Source organism: Nelumbo lutea, chromosome 3, assembly GCF_056320005.1.
Source record: "Nelumbo lutea isolate HS-2025 chromosome 3, American lotus-T2T, whole genome shotgun sequence".
Classification (NCBI taxonomy): domain Eukaryota; kingdom Viridiplantae; phylum Streptophyta; class Magnoliopsida; order Proteales; family Nelumbonaceae; genus Nelumbo; species Nelumbo lutea.
The window spans coordinates 90633318-90649221 of record NC_142686.1 but is presented as its reverse complement, the minus strand read 5'-3'; the positions used below and the strand labels follow the sequence as shown (position 1 = coordinate 90649221).

The 15904-nt window shown below is 40.4% G+C and overlaps 1 protein-coding gene across 4 annotated transcripts in view; it reads left to right on the top strand.

Annotated features, from left to right (window-relative positions):
• Positions 1-7588: 7588 nt before the first annotated feature.
• The window catches only part of ETR1 (Signal transduction histidine kinase, hybrid-type, ethylene sensor), a 43081-nt gene continuing 34765 nt past the window's right edge, over positions 7589-15904 (top strand). The window contains exons 1-3 of one of the 4 annotated variants that reach the window (XM_088977058.1): positions 7631-7823; positions 9288-9485; positions 12861-13907. In XM_088977058.1, coding sequence (XP_088833184.1) covers positions 13002-13907 — 906 coding nt within the window. In that variant the 5' untranslated portion in view covers positions 7631-7823; positions 9288-9485; positions 12861-13001. Of the gene's footprint in view, positions 7824-9287; positions 9486-11542; positions 13908-15904 lie in introns of all 4 variants that reach the window. The other 3 variants (XM_088977057.1, XM_088977060.1, XM_088977059.1) reach the window with 3 other exon arrangements.

Sequence of the window (15904 nt, the reverse complement as noted above, 5' to 3'; positions counted from 1 at the left end):
GGCTGAGTTCGGGTAGGTTCCTTGCTCAGAGGCTTGCCTTTGTTTTGCTTTCCATTCTTTCGTCTTCCTGATGCCGAGCGCTTTTTGTAGGTGTGATGGACGCGGAAAAGACTCGCGGTGGGAACCTATTTCATGTCATGAAGGGGAGGAAGCGAGTTGCCAAATGGACTCGTGTTGAACCGCCCCGAGATGCGAAACCCGAGATATCGAGCTCTCTGTCCAGGGAGCCCGAGATGGCCCCTCCAGTACAAGAAGCAGCAGAAGCTCCTCACACCGAGGCTGCTTATACACAAGTTAGGCCTTGAGGCTCGGGAGGCCAAGGTGAGTTCAGGAGCATGCTGTCGCCGATCCACGCTCTTCAAAAAACTAGGGAGGTCGTTTACCGTGAGGAGGTCGCGGCGTGGGTCGAGATTCCTTTGAACCACGTAGCCGGGTGTGCTGCCTCTTATGCCATGGTGGTAAGTCATCGACTTCTTGTCGGGTTCCTTGTCATTACCTTTCTCGCTATTACTCATTTAACAATGTCGTTATTTTTCCTTTTGGTAGGTGAACTCCTCCACCCATGCTTTAGCGACCTAGGCGGAAAGGAGCTTGAGGCAGGCACGAGCTGCTGAAGAGGCTTCCCGCGCTACTGAAGTGGCTTCTCGCGCTGCACAGGCCAGGTTGGCGAGGTCTCAGACTGAGGCCCTAGGAGTGGTGGTGAAGCACATGGTGGACCTGAGGGTGGACTTGCAACATCAGATCGAATACCTTCGGGAGGATATTAGGGAGAGGACTGAGATCCTTTCTCAGGGCATCAAGGATGCCAAGAAGAAGGTCGTCGATGACTATATCGCCTCGCCGCACTTTGACGACCTAATGGTGGGCTCGTATAGAAGGGGTTTTAAACTGAGCCGATGGATGATCAAGAACACGTACCCCGAGCTCGACATCCGCGCCATAACTACTTCACGCGTTACTCAGGAGATGGCCAACGCGGCTGATGGTGAACCGGATTCTGAGGATGAGGCAGGACCTTCGGGTATCATTGAAGTGCCTTCCGAGGGCGAGGAAGTTGTACCTCTGGGCCTATGAGCTCGCTTCTGTTTTTTTTTTTTGGAATGTACACAGAGTATTCTGCAAAAAAAAAAATGTCTTTTTGGTTAAGTGTTATTGTCTTCTTCTAGTGTGGCCGTTTTCTGGTCAAGTGTGCACCTCCAGAACCATACTCGTGCGGCCATTTTTGGTGTCGACACTTGACCTCCGATGGTAAGATGCCGAGGTCCTTATCAGCTCGTTGTTAGCGCTTTGCCTCGTCAACTTGGTGCTAGGATTTTGCCTTTGCTTGCCCACGCTGAGGTCTTTGGTAGCGACTTACTCCACATCGCTCGGTGATTTTTAGGTAGTATCGTCTCACATTAACGACGTTCCACGCTCGGGGTACTTGTTTGCCCTCTAAGGTTTCGAGCTCGTATGCTCCCCCGGGCACTCTCTTTACTCAGTAGGGCCCTTCCCAATTCGGTCCAAGTTTGCCCATGTCGGGCTCGGGTGCCATGATCTTACGGAGAATTAGGTCACCGATGCGGAAGTTCCGCTTTTTTACTCTAGCATTGTAGTACCGAGCTACTCTTTGTTGGAAAGTTACGGTCCGGATGTACGTGAGGTCTCTTACCTCGTCGAGTAGATCGAAGTTGGTACATAGCTCATCTCCGTTTGTCTGATCGTCGTATGCTTCTAGTCGCAGTGTAGGTACTTCAATCTCCGTCGGGATTACCGCTTCAGTGTCGTAGGTGAGGTTAAAGGGGGTCTTTCCCGTGGCGGTTTTTTTTGTAGTTCGGTGAGCCCATAGAACACTTGGTAGCTCATCCACCCACAACACTTTTACTCGGTCTAATCGCGCTTTTAGCCCGCGGATGAGCTCAATGGCCTCTGCCTTCATCGTTGGCCAGTAGTGCCTTTGTTGAAGTGCCTTCTGGGCGATGGCTCTGCCCCCATGTGTTCGCCGCACAGACCTTCATGAGTGTCGCGGAGTACGAGCTCGGCTTCGGTAGGTTACAAGCAATGCAGGTGGGGAGCGTGTAGGATCGTCGGTACATGTCTATTATGACATATTTGGCTGCCTGGCGCTGCACTTTTCTGGCTACATTGTGTCTAGCAAGAAGCTCGCAAGTGGGTCGGTCCAGCTCGGCTCTGTTTCAAGGATGGGAGCGACCTCCTCTACCCTCCTGAGAATGCTAGGCCGAGGTAAGTCCTCTATGTACACGGTTCTCATGGCGTTGTGATTGGTGCTGGCTAACCGGGATAGTGCGTTGGCCTCAGTGTTCTCTGACCTTGGGATTTGCTTGATGAAGTGTGACTGAAAGTTAAGCAGAGCCTCCTTTACCTTTGCCAAGTAGGCGATCATAGTTAGCTCGCGTGCTTCGTATTCGCCCGTAACCTGGTTGACCACTTGGAATCGCTACAGATAACTATGTGTTTTGCTCTTACCTCTTGCACTAGGGCCAGTTCGGCTATCAATGCCTCGTACTCCGCCTCGCTGTTTGGATGCCGCAAAATCAAAGCGTAGCGCATAATCCAATTTCGTGCCACCTGGGCCGCACAGGACTATTCCAGCCCCGCTGCCTTGTTGGTTCGAGGAGCCATCAACGTGAAGGATCCAGGGCTCCTCATCCCAGTTCGCGTTTGGCCTAACTAGGAGAGATGCCACCCTGGATGCTACCTCACGGGGTTCGGACTCTATTGGCCTGGAAGCTCCGGGCTCACCCGAACTAGGGATCTCGGGCTCAACTAGCCTGGGGACTTCAGAGCTAAACGTGCACTTGGTGATGAAATCTGCTACGGCTTGGGCCTTAATAGCAGTTTGTGGCTTATACTGGAGATTGTACTTGCTGAGCTCGATGGCCCACTTCGTCAGCCGACTGGAAACCTCGGGCTTGAGTAAGATTTGCCTCAGAGGTTTGTCAGTCAAGACGATGACAGTGTGAGCCTGGAAATATAGGTGGAGTTTCTGAGCTGCAATTATCAGTGCGTATGCCAACTTTTCTATCTGTGGGTATCTCGTCTTCGCTCCCTACAAAATTTTACTAACATAATAGATGGGTCGTTGGATCCGATCTACTTCTTTTATTAGTACTGAACTGACCACCTCGTTGCTTGCCTAGATGTACGATTCTAAGACATCGCCCTCCTCGAGCCTGGTTAAGATCGGCACACTAGCGAGGTAGTTCCTTAGCTCGTCGAACGCGAGGTGACAGTCTCAGGTCTATTCGAACCCATTGCCTTTAATTGCCTTAAAGAAAGGCAGGCAGGCAGTCCGCCAACTTGGACATAAAGCGGCCCAGGGTGGCTATGCGGCCATTTAACCTTTAAAACTCCTTCAATTTTTAGGGCGACCTCATGTCTATGATTGCCTTAATCTTGTCCGGGTTGGCCTCAATGCCGCGCCAGTTAACAATGTGCCTTAGGAACTTTCCCAAGGTGATACCGAAAATACATTTGTTCGGATTTAGTCTCATGTTGAATTGTCTCAGGATTTGAAATACAGAACACAAATCGAGTATTAATTCGTGTGAGAACTGTGTCTTGACGACCATGTCGTCTACATAGCACTCTATATTCGTGTTAATTAAGGGTTGAAACAGCTTATTCACAAACATTTGAAAAGTTTCCCCAGCATTTTTTAATCTGAAGGGCATAACCCTGTAATAGTATAGGCCAAACTTTGTGATGAACGAGGTTTTTTCCTCGTCGGCCGAATCCATTTTGATTTGGTTGTAGCCCGAATAGGCATCTAAGAAGCTCAGCAACTCGTGCCCTGAGGTCGTGTCTACCAAGCGGTCGATTATGGGCAGTGGGAATCAGTCTTTTGGGCAGGCCCGGTTCAGGTCGGTGTAGTCGACGCATATGCACCACTTGCCATTGGTCTTCTTTACCAGAACGGGGTTGGATACCCAGCTCGGGTAATGGACTTCTCTTACGAAGTCGGCTGTGAGAAGCTTCACGACCTCCTCGTCGACTACTTTCCATTGCTCCGGGGCTAGGTTGTGTTTCTTCTGTCTAACGGGCCTAACTTCAGGATCGATATTAAGTTTGTGAATTATAAGGTTGGGGTCATTACCGGGCATATCGGTCGCGGACCATGCAAAAATATTTAAATTTTGAAGTAAGAAATATACCAGTTCGGGTCGTAGATATGAGTTATCCCTTATCCCATTGCTGATTTAAGCCCATATCCATCCCCAAATTCGCCCAAGTCACATGATTGCTTAAGTTGTCATGTGATTTCTTAATTAATCTAGTTATTTTTTGGCCTTAAGCTCTAAGCAAGTAGGCTCACATCCCTTTTTAATTGTTTGTTAACTTGGCTCTCTTTATATGGTGTGGGACCCTAACAATGACATCACAAAAATCCATAGGGATCCAGCCTAGCTTCCGTAACAAAGTTTGGCCGAATTCACTGTTGACACAGTGAACTCCTAAGTTCATCACCATGGGCTCTTAATGGGCCCAACATTTACACTAAATGGTCAATGGGTCCAGCCATCTTTTGAAGGCGTAATGACAATGGACTTAAGTGAGATATAGCCCATCAGGTATAAAAGCCCTAAATGGTCTTACGCTTAACATCTCGCCCCTTAATGATCAAACACTGCTTGACAAGAGATGATATCTCCCACTATTGCAAGGTACAGTGTTGCATTCTCTGCTCCGATGGATCCCAGGAATTAAAACGTTTTGTAATTTTTTAAAACATAATATATATATATATATATATATATATATATATATATATACATTTTACAAAACAAATGTCAAACAAGTTTGAAATCGACTGCCGACAATTCTGGTTTCCATCAGAGAGAGTGTAATCCCGATAATTCACTTTGTCTGGTAAAGAGGCTGATCCTATCACTATGATCACCCACTCGGGTGAATTCTCAGACTGCCCCAACATACCCAAGTTTTGACCCCTGAAGGATCTCACTGATTGGTATATCAAAGACAGCTCAATCCGACACCCAATGCAATACCATAATCGAGTCTAGGGTTAGGTGTAACTTTCTAGTTTTGCCCACCGGTCTCCAAGGTCTAAGGAACAATTAGAAATTGGTTTGGGTTCAATGTTTCAAACAAACACACACTACATGTGCTTTGGGTTTAATCGTAGCAATTAAGACAAGGCAGCACATTAGTGTTAGTTTTGGCAGGAAAAAATTTCCTAAGTGTATTCAACTATTGAGAACATTATAAATTAACGCAAGTCTCATAAGTGTCTAGTTTAAGGGTAATTACACATAAACACACCATATATAACATGAATAAATTATGTACTTTTATTCATTTACAATAAATGTTTATGTACACTAATTTGATTGCAAATAAGGGCATACATTGTCTAACACAAGGGACTATTATGGGTCTTTTGGAATGAAGTTTATGATTATTTATGTTTGTTGGTTATGATTAGACCTGCTCATGGGCTAGGAAGACCAACAGGCCGGTCCGACTCAACCTGTTAAAGTTCAGGCTTGGACACGATTTTTGGCTTGCAGGCTCAAGCTTAGGCCCCAAACTTTAGGCCTGACCTTTTTTTTTTTTTTTTTTTTTTTTTTCAGGTTTGGCTTGGGCTTTCTTAGAAAAGCTTAGCCCAAGCCCGACTAGATAATATATTAATATATATTATATATTGAAAAAACATGTTTTATTAAATAAAAAATATACATACAATCTTTTTTTCTTTGTTTTTCTTATATTTTTTATGTTTTGAGGGATTTTAATATAAATAAAATACTTATTTTATTAAATAAAAAAGAAAAAAATATTTTCAAAATTTTGGTTGCACTCGGTCTTAGGCCTGGATGTATTCTATTGATACATAGATAAATATTGGCCCAAAATCAGCCCGATCCAGTTCCAACCATGAACATGTGTAGTTATGATGGGCCAAACTTGGTCTTAGGGGTGGGGACTAATGGGCCATATGTAGTTCTATCCTATTATTGTATGTCGTGAGATGTTATAGTTAAGTGAGATTTGTTAGTGTGAATCGAATAATATTATTATGTGACGATCATGTTTTCATTTTTATTTTATCTACTTTAATAACTTTCTATGGAAATTTTATTTTTTATATTATTATAATAACATTTTTTTTGACACATTTTATAACCTTTATGGAATCCAAATAAAGTATCACCTTTATACAATATGATATGATATATATTTTTTTCTTAACACATCGCACACCAAGGTGGTGTTTAATAACACTTTTTAGACCTCTAAAGTCTGAAAATGTTGATTTTCATATGTGAGAGGTGTTTGGAAGTGTATTTGAATTTGGGTTTGAAAATCATTTCCAGATCTGAAATAATAAGACATGGGCTAGGCGCTAAATGCATTCATATGCATTTCATACCTGTATGAAAGTCCAAAATACCCTTGAACCCTCGACTCTCTCTCTCTCTCTCTCTCATTCTTCTTCTTCTTTTCTTGCTGCTGCATCTCCTTCGATGAACTAGCGGTGGCGAGTTCCGGCCTTTCTCCCTCCTCCTCCTTTTCTCTCTCTCTCTCTCTCTCTCTCTCTCCTTTCTTCTTCTTTCACTCACCACTGCAACTCCTCCGACAAACTAGTGGTGGCGACTTCCAGCCTTCTCTCTCTCTCTCTCTCTCCCTCCCCCCTTCCCTCCCTCCCTCCCTTCTTCTTCTTCTTCTTCTTCTTTCGCCGCTATAACTCTTGTCGTTGTAACTCCTTCGATGAACTAGCGGCAGTGAGTTCCGACCCCCTTCTCTTTCTCTCTCTCTCCTTTCTTCTTCTTCTTCTTCTCATCTCGCTATTGCAATCGAATAGTCTAATTTAAGGGTAAAATAGTAAAACTAATGAATTTTAGATGCTGAAGATTTGATCCAACACAAACAATTTTATTTTATTTTATTTTATTTAGAGCCTCTAAGAAATCAAAAGACAACAATGTTTCATTTTAGATTTCAGACCCTTTTAATATATTTTTAATTTTATAAATTTCAAATTTAATATTTATCAAACGCCACTAAGTTTTGAACGAAGATAGTAATATCATATTCAAATCCGCATCTTGCTAGAAATGCCAAGTGAGCCACCACTAGGTCATTTTTTTGTTTGGTATTGGTGATATCCCCATCACATGATATACATTATATGGTATTTGGAAATTGCATAGATTCTAATACAAGTATTCATTTTGTAAACACGTGGCAGCTTATTGGTGGTGGGATGATCATGCCCCAGCTTGTGGCTTTAATTTTCACCGTGAGAAGGACTATATCCTCCTTTCAATGGTTTTGCTGTTCTGCCGTGAAGACAAATTTGATCAACCATCCTAGTGGGAGGCTGGAAGCCATGAAGCATCCGTCTCCCCTGAAAAGAAGGAAAAAATCTTCCGCGCCGCCACAGTGCCGCGAAACCTAACTACCACCACTATGCTTTTACAGGTTCACCTGACATTTCACATATGTATATTTACGGTATATATATACGTATAAAACTAGTAGCGTACAGATACGATACGTATAAAGTAGTGTATATTCTATCATCAATTGGCACAAACAGGACACGTGGTCCCCAGCTTTGTAAGGTGTGACCTTTTAGATACAGGTTCATGCACCAGAGACTCTTCTTGTCTCCTGTGAAACGCTTTCCTTTCGACTATATCTTGCCTGTTCTCCTTTATAGATTTGGAGGCTGTAAAACTGAAGATATATGTAATTGATTGTCACTTTCTTTCTCCCATGAATCACAGGGACCGCTTATGGAAAGCCCGCCTCTGACCATTGGCTCAATCGATCAGAGTAAAGTTCAGAGGAATCAGGTCTGCGTCTCATTTTTCTGTTTTTGTCTGTATATTTTTTGGATGTGGGTTTATCTTTACTTTAGTGTATCTGAAGAGGGTCTAGTCTCTAACTGGGCTTTATTTTATGTGATTTTGTGTTCTTCGATTTCCAGTCCTTTACCGAAATAAAAAGGATTTACAGTCAGTTTTTTAGGTCTTACTTGTGTTCTTTTTTGGGTTTTAATGGGTTTAAAACAATCTTAGAAGCTTGTGTGGATCTGGGTTGGGGTTTCTAGGTTTATTCATGGGTTATCATGAAGTTCACAAGTAATGAAGACGAGCATATGATGGTTAGTTGTTGGATTTGCCCGATTTCATGGTATGAGTAAAATCAAAGGGGAAATGGGATTTGTCTAGCCGACTCCTTAGGGTTGGGATAAGGCGTTGCAGTCTTAGTTGGGCTGAGTATCCACGGCTTCTTAACGGTTGTTTATTTATTTTTTGCTTCTAAGCTTTAACAGAGGTCTAGTTGATTACTTGAGGGTTTAGTTGGGAGAACCACCCTTGTGGACATTGATTATCTGGACGGTTTGGGTGAGTTAGCGCACACACACATAGAGGACGCCAATAACTTAAAATATCGTCCCTGTCCTGCAATTAGCCATCGTGGGATCATTGATATTAAGGATGGGCGTGAAAAGAAAATGGTGGAGCGTTAGGGGACAGCTTTAGATGTTGTAGAGTAACATGGGTCTTCTTGGCATATGATGTTTTGCAGTATTACTACCAATGGTGGCTGAGGTGACTGATGTAGTAAAGGGTTTACATTGAATATTTAGTAGAGTGGCAATTGTTGGGAAAGTGCAACTTGGGAGTAGGTATTGGCTTTGTAAAAGCAGCATGATATTTTGAATGATTGTCATTCAGAGATGAGTGATTGACCAAGCTTGTAAGGCTTTTCTGGTTGAGGTGTCATCAAGGTTCCAAGTATCTATATGTATCGGCCGATACGTATCATTTCGGGAGCTCTCCGATACACCCCTACAGAGGGTGTGTCAAGGTTCTGACCAGTTCAGGGGGTGGAGGAGCCTTAAGCCGCCCCCCCTGAGCTGGTTTTGAAAAAAAATAAAAAAAACGTAAAAAAAAAAAACACTAACGATATTGCTCGATATGCCCTATCGATATTTAGAACCTTAGGTGTCATTGGGTTTGTCTGTGCTTCAACTTTGTACTTTAACTAAAGGGTAAAAGACTTAAACATGCCATGGGTTTTCTCATAAAGACTAAAACATACCCTGCCTTTTCTCAAAGGATTTAAGCATACCTTGTGGAATGTTGCCACATGACTTAAATATACCTTGCCATAATGTTCTGTCAAATTCTGTTAACATGTGACATCCGGTGCACATTTAAATATTTTAGAAACCCAATTTTGTCCTTCTAAGTGCTGAGACCTCTGCAAGTAAGTGAATTCATTGGTTGGATCTGACTGTTCTAGAACAGATCAACAACTTGAATCATAAGCCGTAATAGAAGTGTTGGAAGGAAATTTGCCAAGAATTCAAACTCAAAAGAACCAGAGACAGGGGGGTTAGATTAAGAAAAGATTAAAGCAAAAGCAGATGAACTAGGAGCAGAGGATAGAACCGAGTGCTTTGGACTACTGGAGCGCTGAAGAAGTAGCCATTGGGGACTGTATAGGTAAGCGGATTCCTTCCTTGCATCATCTATTGAGCTCTAATTGCAGTTTCTTTTTCTTTACTAATTAATACAATTCTTCTGGTTTTTCATTTTAAGAAGAATAATGTTAAATCCCAAAATTATACTGCATGGAATAACAAATGGATAATTGAAGAGACTCCAAATCCAATGGATTAGTCCCAAAATGGAAGAAAGCCTGTGACTATGTTATCCTCTTATTGAGTTCAGTCCAGTTTATGGAGACAAGACAAACACGATGTATTTTGGGACCAGACAACAGATGGACCATTTAACTTGTTGATCATCAACTAATTAATTGAGCATTGAAATTAGGCAAAAATTGTTAAAATTAAGAAAATGATAAAAGCAGGGACCTTGTTTGTATATGAAGTTGGTAGTGTAGATACAACTTTCATTGCAGCACGAGGTGTTGCGACAAAGGCGATTCAGCGGTCAAGTCCGGAAGAATAACATGTTTTTGAAAGGGCATAATTGTTCTTTTACTTAATTCCGTCTATTATGAAAGTGGAAGGTTTGTTTAAGTCTTTTGAGAAAACACAGGGTATGTTTTAGTCTTTATGAGAAAACCCAGGGGATGTTTAAGTCTTTTACCCGTAACTAAACAGGTATATATTGAAAATTTGAAATATACATATGGTTTCTGTTCACAGGAGACCCACTTAGGTTCTTACTATCTTCTAGCATCAATGTTCAGAGAATTGGACTGAGCATAGAACTGGAGAAGGGAGAGGTTCACGTGTCAGAGGTTCAATCGGGGTCGAACTGTGATGATGTGGCATATATATATATATACTATGAGTCATATACTTGCTATATATAATATATTTTTCAACTTTTAATATACTTAAATATTGTGGACGGATAGGACTGTCAACAGGTTTGTTCTGGGTCGGAACCTGGTAGAATACTAGATCCGGTCCGAACCTACAAGAAAAACCATGGACCTGGAACTGGGTCTGTAATTTTGGACCCAGAACCGAACAGACTGGTTCTTGGGTCTATTGGGCCTGACTCAATGGTTCCCTGTGAGAAGAAGAAGAACAAAAAACCTAGGTCTAGCAAGTAGCAAACTTTCAATCTATATCAAGTAATGGAAATGAATCACAACCAAACTATAGATTTTTCTGTTGTAACTTTGAACAAGACAAAAAAAAACTAATTTCAGGCACGAGACATACCTGTCGGTTGCCACACAGCCACACAGTTGCAAAGCTTTGTCATCACATTTGCCTAGGATTCCATTGGTCAGACTCCACCAATCGTTGCTGCCGTTGTTGCCTCCATCGGTAGATGTTGCTGCTACTTTTGGCAGCTAAAACTGGAACCGGAACTAACCTGTGGCTCTAAATCCTAGAATTAGAACTGATACAATCGGTTTGGGTTACGTCGGGTCTATTGGGTCAGACCTGACCCATTGACAGTTCAATGGATGGATGGTAAGCTTCTTAATTTTTAAAACAAATGACTAGGGTTTATGCCTTTTAATTTACGTTTTCTTTAAATTACGTGCATAATATTTTAATATGTACAATAGAGAGTCATTAACACAAATAAAGAGGTTGATTAGTGGTAATTAATTAATATGTGAAAATAAGAGGTCTTGGGTTTAAGTTTTGTTAACATTTATAAATTTCACTTATGTATGGTTTCATGAATCTGGGACCGGTTCACTGGTTTTCTGTTAAACCGGCTGGTCAGCCGTTTTTTACCGGGTTTTGAGCTAGTCCAGTTATTGGTGTGTGACCGAACTGGTTAGGGTCCCGAGTCATGGTTCAACCGGTTTGACAAGCTGGCCCAATCCAGTTTTCTAAACACTGTTTAGCATTTCTACCCAAACTTTCATTGATCTTTGCTATTAGATCTTTTGTCTTCTTAAAGCTGGTTGTATTGCATGCTTTGCACCTTTGGTGCTTCCTTTATGTGGCACATACAGTTATTTATTTGGACTGTAATAAATTCTGTGCATATTCTTGTACTGAGGTGAGAGAATTTCACACAGTTCTAAAGTCCCTTTTTATCTGATTATCTCAATGCAGTCTTCCATCGGATTCTTCTAGTAAAGTGTAATTGGTTCAAGTTCAAGCTTGTCAACGTGTTTACTACTTGGATAATTATCTAAATTGGGACCCAATACAGATGAGTAAAATGATGAATCTGCTTACACTTTATCCTTGTCAATTTTGTCTTAATGGTGGTTCATTCTATAGTGTGATGGTTAGAACAGTGGTCTAAAAGGCATGCCTAGGTTCTCAGGTGAGGCGCATTTTAAGGTATGTGCCTCGTCTAGGCCCTAGGTGCAGCACTTTCAAAAGGTGCGTGCCTGGCGTGTCTTGTGCTTCAGCCCAGGTGTGTGCCTTGTTTTGTGCTTTTTGTTCTTTTTTTGAGTCCTAACCAAGTCCCTCAAGGCAAGCCCAAACAAGTCCATGTTAGCATCATAAATTCTTAATCCTTACACGAAAAAATGATTTTATAATTTTAATTGCCTTTTAGGAAGACATTTTAATAGGATGAGTGAATGAAGAACATTAGCAAATAGGTGCTTGGTACAAAGGTGGTTTGTAGAATCAAGAATGCAAGATGTTTTACATCACGTTAGCCATTTGAAGTAATGGAATCGAGGAAAAAAAGAAATTGTGGGCTTTACATGCTTGAAAATGTTTTATATGTTTGATTTTATTTTAAAATTTTCATTTGAATACACTTTAAATGTTATCTTTATGTATTTTAATTTATAAGTTTTTTAAATTATTTATTTTAAAATTTATGTTTATATTTTTATTAATATTTTGTTTAATATATATATTTTTTTGCATTTTTTTAAATTTATTGGCATTTTTAAAAATTTTGGTATTTTTTGTATTTTTGCACCTTGATTCGAAAAGGCGTGCGCCTCACCTTGTCCCTTGCACTTTTAAAAAACCAGGTTAGAAATGTGTGGATGTGTGAGCTTTGTTTGTGGACAGTTGTGGTGCCATTTAGACTGATTGCCACGTTGCTCTGATTCAAGGCATTCTCATCGGAAATTAACTTCAACTTGGCATAGTTCTACCTGCTAATTTTCCCAATTTCGTATTTCAGAAACTTCCCTATATTGGCTATCTGTAGGTATAATATCATTATACTCTTAGGTTGGTACTTGTGTTTGGACAACTTAACATGAACTGTGAGTCTATCATTTTTTTTGTGCTACATGTTAAATTTTCTATCCTTATATTTCTATTTTTCATTCTGTGTTTGTTTTATTGTGACAACTTTCTATATCTTTTTTTAATCAGAAACAGTTATAACTCTTATTCAACTTTCTGTATCTATTCCCATTTTCCAATTTATAGCATTCTTTTCCTGTTACTGCAGGTATGTAAAAAAGGAGGTATTGGTTGAGGGTTACGGAGCTGTGGAACTTCGTATTATTTTTGGGCTAGTGCTTGCCTTTTGTACATGAGAACCTAACCCTTTCCATATATTTTACACATCTTACGTATCAAAAAATTAAACATGGAGTCTTGCAACTGTATTGAGCCACAATGGCCAGCTGACGAACTATTGATGAAGTACCAATATATTTCAGACTTCTTCATTGCACTTGCTTATTTTTCAATTCCTCTTGAACTTATCTACTTTGTAAAGAAATCTGCCGTTTTCCCTTATAGATGGGTGCTTGTGCAATTTGGTGCTTTCATAGTTCTTTGTGGAGCAACACACCTTATTAACTTGTGGACTTTCAGTACACATTCAAGAACTGTGGCAGTTGTGATGACCACAGCAAAAGTTTTGACTGCTGTTGTGTCTTGTGCAACTGCACTCATGCTTGTGCATATTATTCCTGATTTGTTGAGTGTGAAGACTAGAGAGTTATTTTTAAAAAATAAGGCTGCTGCGCTTGACAGAGAGATGGGACTGATTCGTACACAGGAAGAAACTGGCCGGCATGTTAGAATGCTGACTCATGAGATAAGAAGCACCCTTGACAGGCATACCATCCTGAAGACCACTCTTGTTGAGCTGGGTAGAACTTTGGCATTGGAGGAGTGTGCACTGTGGATGCCAACACGCACTGGTTTGGAGCTTCAACTTTCCTACACTCTTCGCCACCAAAATCCTGTTGGGTTTACTGTACCTATTCAGCTTCCTGTGATCAATCAAGTTTTTAGCACCAGCCGTGCTGTGAAAATATCACCGAGTTCCCCAGTTGCAAGAATCCGGCCTCTCACAGGAAAATATATTCCTGGGGAGGTTGTTGCTGTGCGTGTCCCACTTCTACATCTCTCAAATTTCCAGATTAATGATTGGCCGGAGCTTTCCACAAAACGTTATGCATTGATGGTTTTAATGCTTCCCTCAGATAGTGCAAGGCAGTGGCATGTCCATGAGTTGGAGCTTGTGGAAGTGGTCGCTGATCAGGTTTGAATTGATTTTTGCTTCCTGTATTGTGGATTACTGTACAAATGTAGTGCCTTTTTGTGTTTGAGATGATCACATTTTGTTTTGATTTGGTTGGAACATGGAATACATGAAGAATAAAATCATTTCATTGTACTTTACATAGGATTTAAGCCTTTAAGTTCAACAACTAAACAGATCAGTTATTTGATTGCAAATAGTTCATTTACCTAAATTCTAAAATGTTCTCATTTCAGTCTTTTTTAATGCTCTTATTGATAAGAGATATTTTTTTAATGCTCCTGACATGACTCATGAGTCCATTTAGATGATGGTTATGGCCTCAAGTGCAATATTGCAATGAAACTAACATGACATTATTTCATTCTAATTTGGAGTTCTATATCCAAAGAAGAGTATTTACTGCATTTATAAATTGGTAGGCATTATTTTTCTTTTATATTAGTGGCAACTAGCCAACCGTGTTTTATCAAATAACTGAAGTTCCAGTTTGATAAAACACTAAAATCAACTTGCTTAAAAATTTGTTCTGATGGGTTGTTTTGCTTCTATGTTGTTTTTCAGCTTGGAGTTTGTGATATCTATTTTCTGTGTGGTATATTTTTGTTGTGTTTCATAAGATATCTTTAAACCTATTACAAATTTTTATCAAGGGGAAGAAGTGAAATCTTGTAATCTGAACAGATAATTGATAACCAATCAAGGGTTGCTTACTTATTAAAAGGCTTTGTAGTCATTCACCAATAAAAAAATGCACAAATCAATTATTATTTTTTGATAATTGACTTATTGGCCATAAATCAGTTATTGTATGATTATATGCAATATTAGACTTGTTGGAAGGATAAAGCAGTTCTAATGGTGTCAAATCAGAGAAGATTAGGAAATTTTGAATTTAGTGTTATATGATGTGCTGACTTGTAAGTATTTGTTAAGATGTTCCAAATTTCTAGTGAACAAGGAAGAAAGATGATATTTTGGGAAGAGTGATATGGGAATGCCTCTATAGGTTGAGTAATAAAAATATCGCTGTTGGTCAATTGTTTTGAGAAAAGGGGAGAACAAATTGCTTGGTGCCTGATTTATAAAAGACCATTGTTGGATGGAGACTTGTAGGAGCTTTGTGGGCTTGTAACATGAAAAATCCTATTTTCTCATGGAAGTTCCAATTTGCAGATCGGGTTCTTTTTCTTCTTTTTGATTTGCATCATTTGCCCAAAAATTTTTATCAACTTCCTAGGGTTTGATGTGTCTTTTTTTAGATATTCCATCAATAGCAGGTCTTGGGGTTGCTTCTAGAGCTTCCTGGAGAGTATTGAACATTGAAGGACTCTTCTGCATTGTTCTATCTATTTCTTTTCCCCCTGTTATGTAAGTCACATCCGCACAAATATGAAAATAAAGTAGAAAAAAGAAGAAAGAGAGTTCAGAACAAGAGAACGAAGACAAGGAAGATAAGGAAGAAGCGAAACTACTTAACCTCTCTCCAACACTCAAATGTACTTTTATTAGAACGCATTGTTGTGGGATGGTTGCTGGATCCAGATTCGTCTGAGAGTTCAGAACAAGAGAACGAACACAAGGAAGATAAGGAAGAAGTGAGACTACCGAACCTCTCTCCAACCCTCAAATCTACTTTTATTAGAACGCATTGTTGTGGGATGGTTGCTGGATCCAGATTCGACTGTCTGGGGTTTAAGAGATCTTCTTAAGAAGGTGGCTTGGGTAACAAGGAATATGATAGTGAGGATCCAATGGGTAAGAAGATTGGCTAATGAGATGGGCTGATTCTCTCGCAAAACAAGGAGTTAATAAGGTTTCTCTGTTATGGGCAGCTTTATGATTGTGTATAATCCCTCTTCTAGTGGTAACTTCTATCTCATGTAGTCCTGATTTGTTCTTAAAGAGTGATGCTGCACCTTGAGCCTCTCTCTGGGCTTATTTGTCACAGATCTTTCTTTGAGTAATGAATTAAATTTTCAATTATAAAAAAAAAA